This window comes from Myotis brandtii, unplaced genomic scaffold, assembly GCF_000412655.1.
Source record: "Myotis brandtii unplaced genomic scaffold, ASM41265v1 scaffold434, whole genome shotgun sequence".
Classification (NCBI taxonomy): Eukaryota; Metazoa; Chordata; class Mammalia; order Chiroptera; family Vespertilionidae; genus Myotis; species Myotis brandtii.
The window spans coordinates 1,693,993-1,695,156 of NW_005366599.1; the positions used below are offsets into that span (position 1 = coordinate 1,693,993).

Genomic DNA, 1,164 nt, shown 5'->3' on the forward strand with positions numbered 1-1,164 from the left:
GGCCGTGTGCACCTCAAATCAGGCCTGTCCTCTGCCCGCACCTTGGCGTGTCTGGTGGGCATCACGCTGTCCTTCGCAGGGGATCCGGGGTCCGTGCCCTTCTCAGGTCTCAGGTCCGCAGAGGCCTGTGGGAAAGCAACCGGCAGCCGCGGGTCAAGGACGGATCCTGGGGGCAGGCACTGCTGTCCACCTGCAGGACGGGCCACTGCGGAACAGCTGCCCTGGCCTCACGGCGCTCACAGCGACCTCACGGCGACCTCACGGCGACCTCACAGCTACGCTCATAGCAACCTCACAGCGACCTCACAGCGACCTCACAGCGACCTCACAACGACCCTCACAGCGACCTCACAGTGACCTCACAGCGACCTCATAGTGACCTCACAGCGACCTCACAGCGAAGCTCACAGTGACGCTCACAGCGACCTCACAGCGACCTCACGGCGACCTCACAGCGACCTCACAGCAAAGCTCACAGTGACGCTCACAGTGACGCTCAGCGGCTGCTATAACCGGCCTCGCTGCCCAGAGGCTGGGAGGCTGCGTGAGCTGTGGAGAAGGGGCCCCACACTAACCCAGCTCTGCCTGGAGCCAGAGGCCTGACGACTCGCCTCCGCCCTTAACCTCTTGCCCACAGTGCGTGCAGAGCCCCCGGGAAGTCTGCGAGCCCTGGGATCCCTCAGGCCATTTAAGGGGTGACCATCATCCCACAGAGCTGACCTCAAGGTCACTGTCCAAACAATGAGACACGTGCCCACACCCTCCCCATCACGCACACAGAGAGCCCCCGAAGTCTGTGAGCCCTGGGATCCCTCAGGCCATTTAAGGGGTGACCATCATCCCACAGAGCTGACCTCAAGGTCACTGTCCAAACAATGAGACATGTGCCCACACCCTCCCCATCACGCACACATGCACACACACACACACACACACGCACATACACACATGCACACGTACGCATGCTCCTCACGTCTGTACAGGAAGCCTCGGGCCTGGCCTCTGCTGGGGAGCACACAGGGCGGTAACAAGGGTGCAGCCCTCACTGCAGGGGCCGGGCTGGGAGGCAGCCCCAGCTCTGACGTCTGGGGAAGCTCTTGACCGGTTTAGTAGAGACTCAGACGGCCCCGCCTTTCCTGCCACCCCCCCCGCCACCGGGCACGC

The 1,164-nt window shown here is 63.3% G+C and overlaps 1 protein-coding gene across 1 annotated transcript in view; it reads right to left on the reverse strand.

Annotated features, from left to right (window-relative positions):
• Positions 1–1,164, reverse strand: part of NPHP4 (nephronophthisis 4) — a 98,379-nt gene that overhangs the window by 35,380 nt on the left and 61,835 nt on the right. The window contains 1 exon segment of the mRNA XM_014546192.1: positions 4–125. Coding sequence (XP_014401678.1) covers positions 4–125 — 122 coding nt within the window.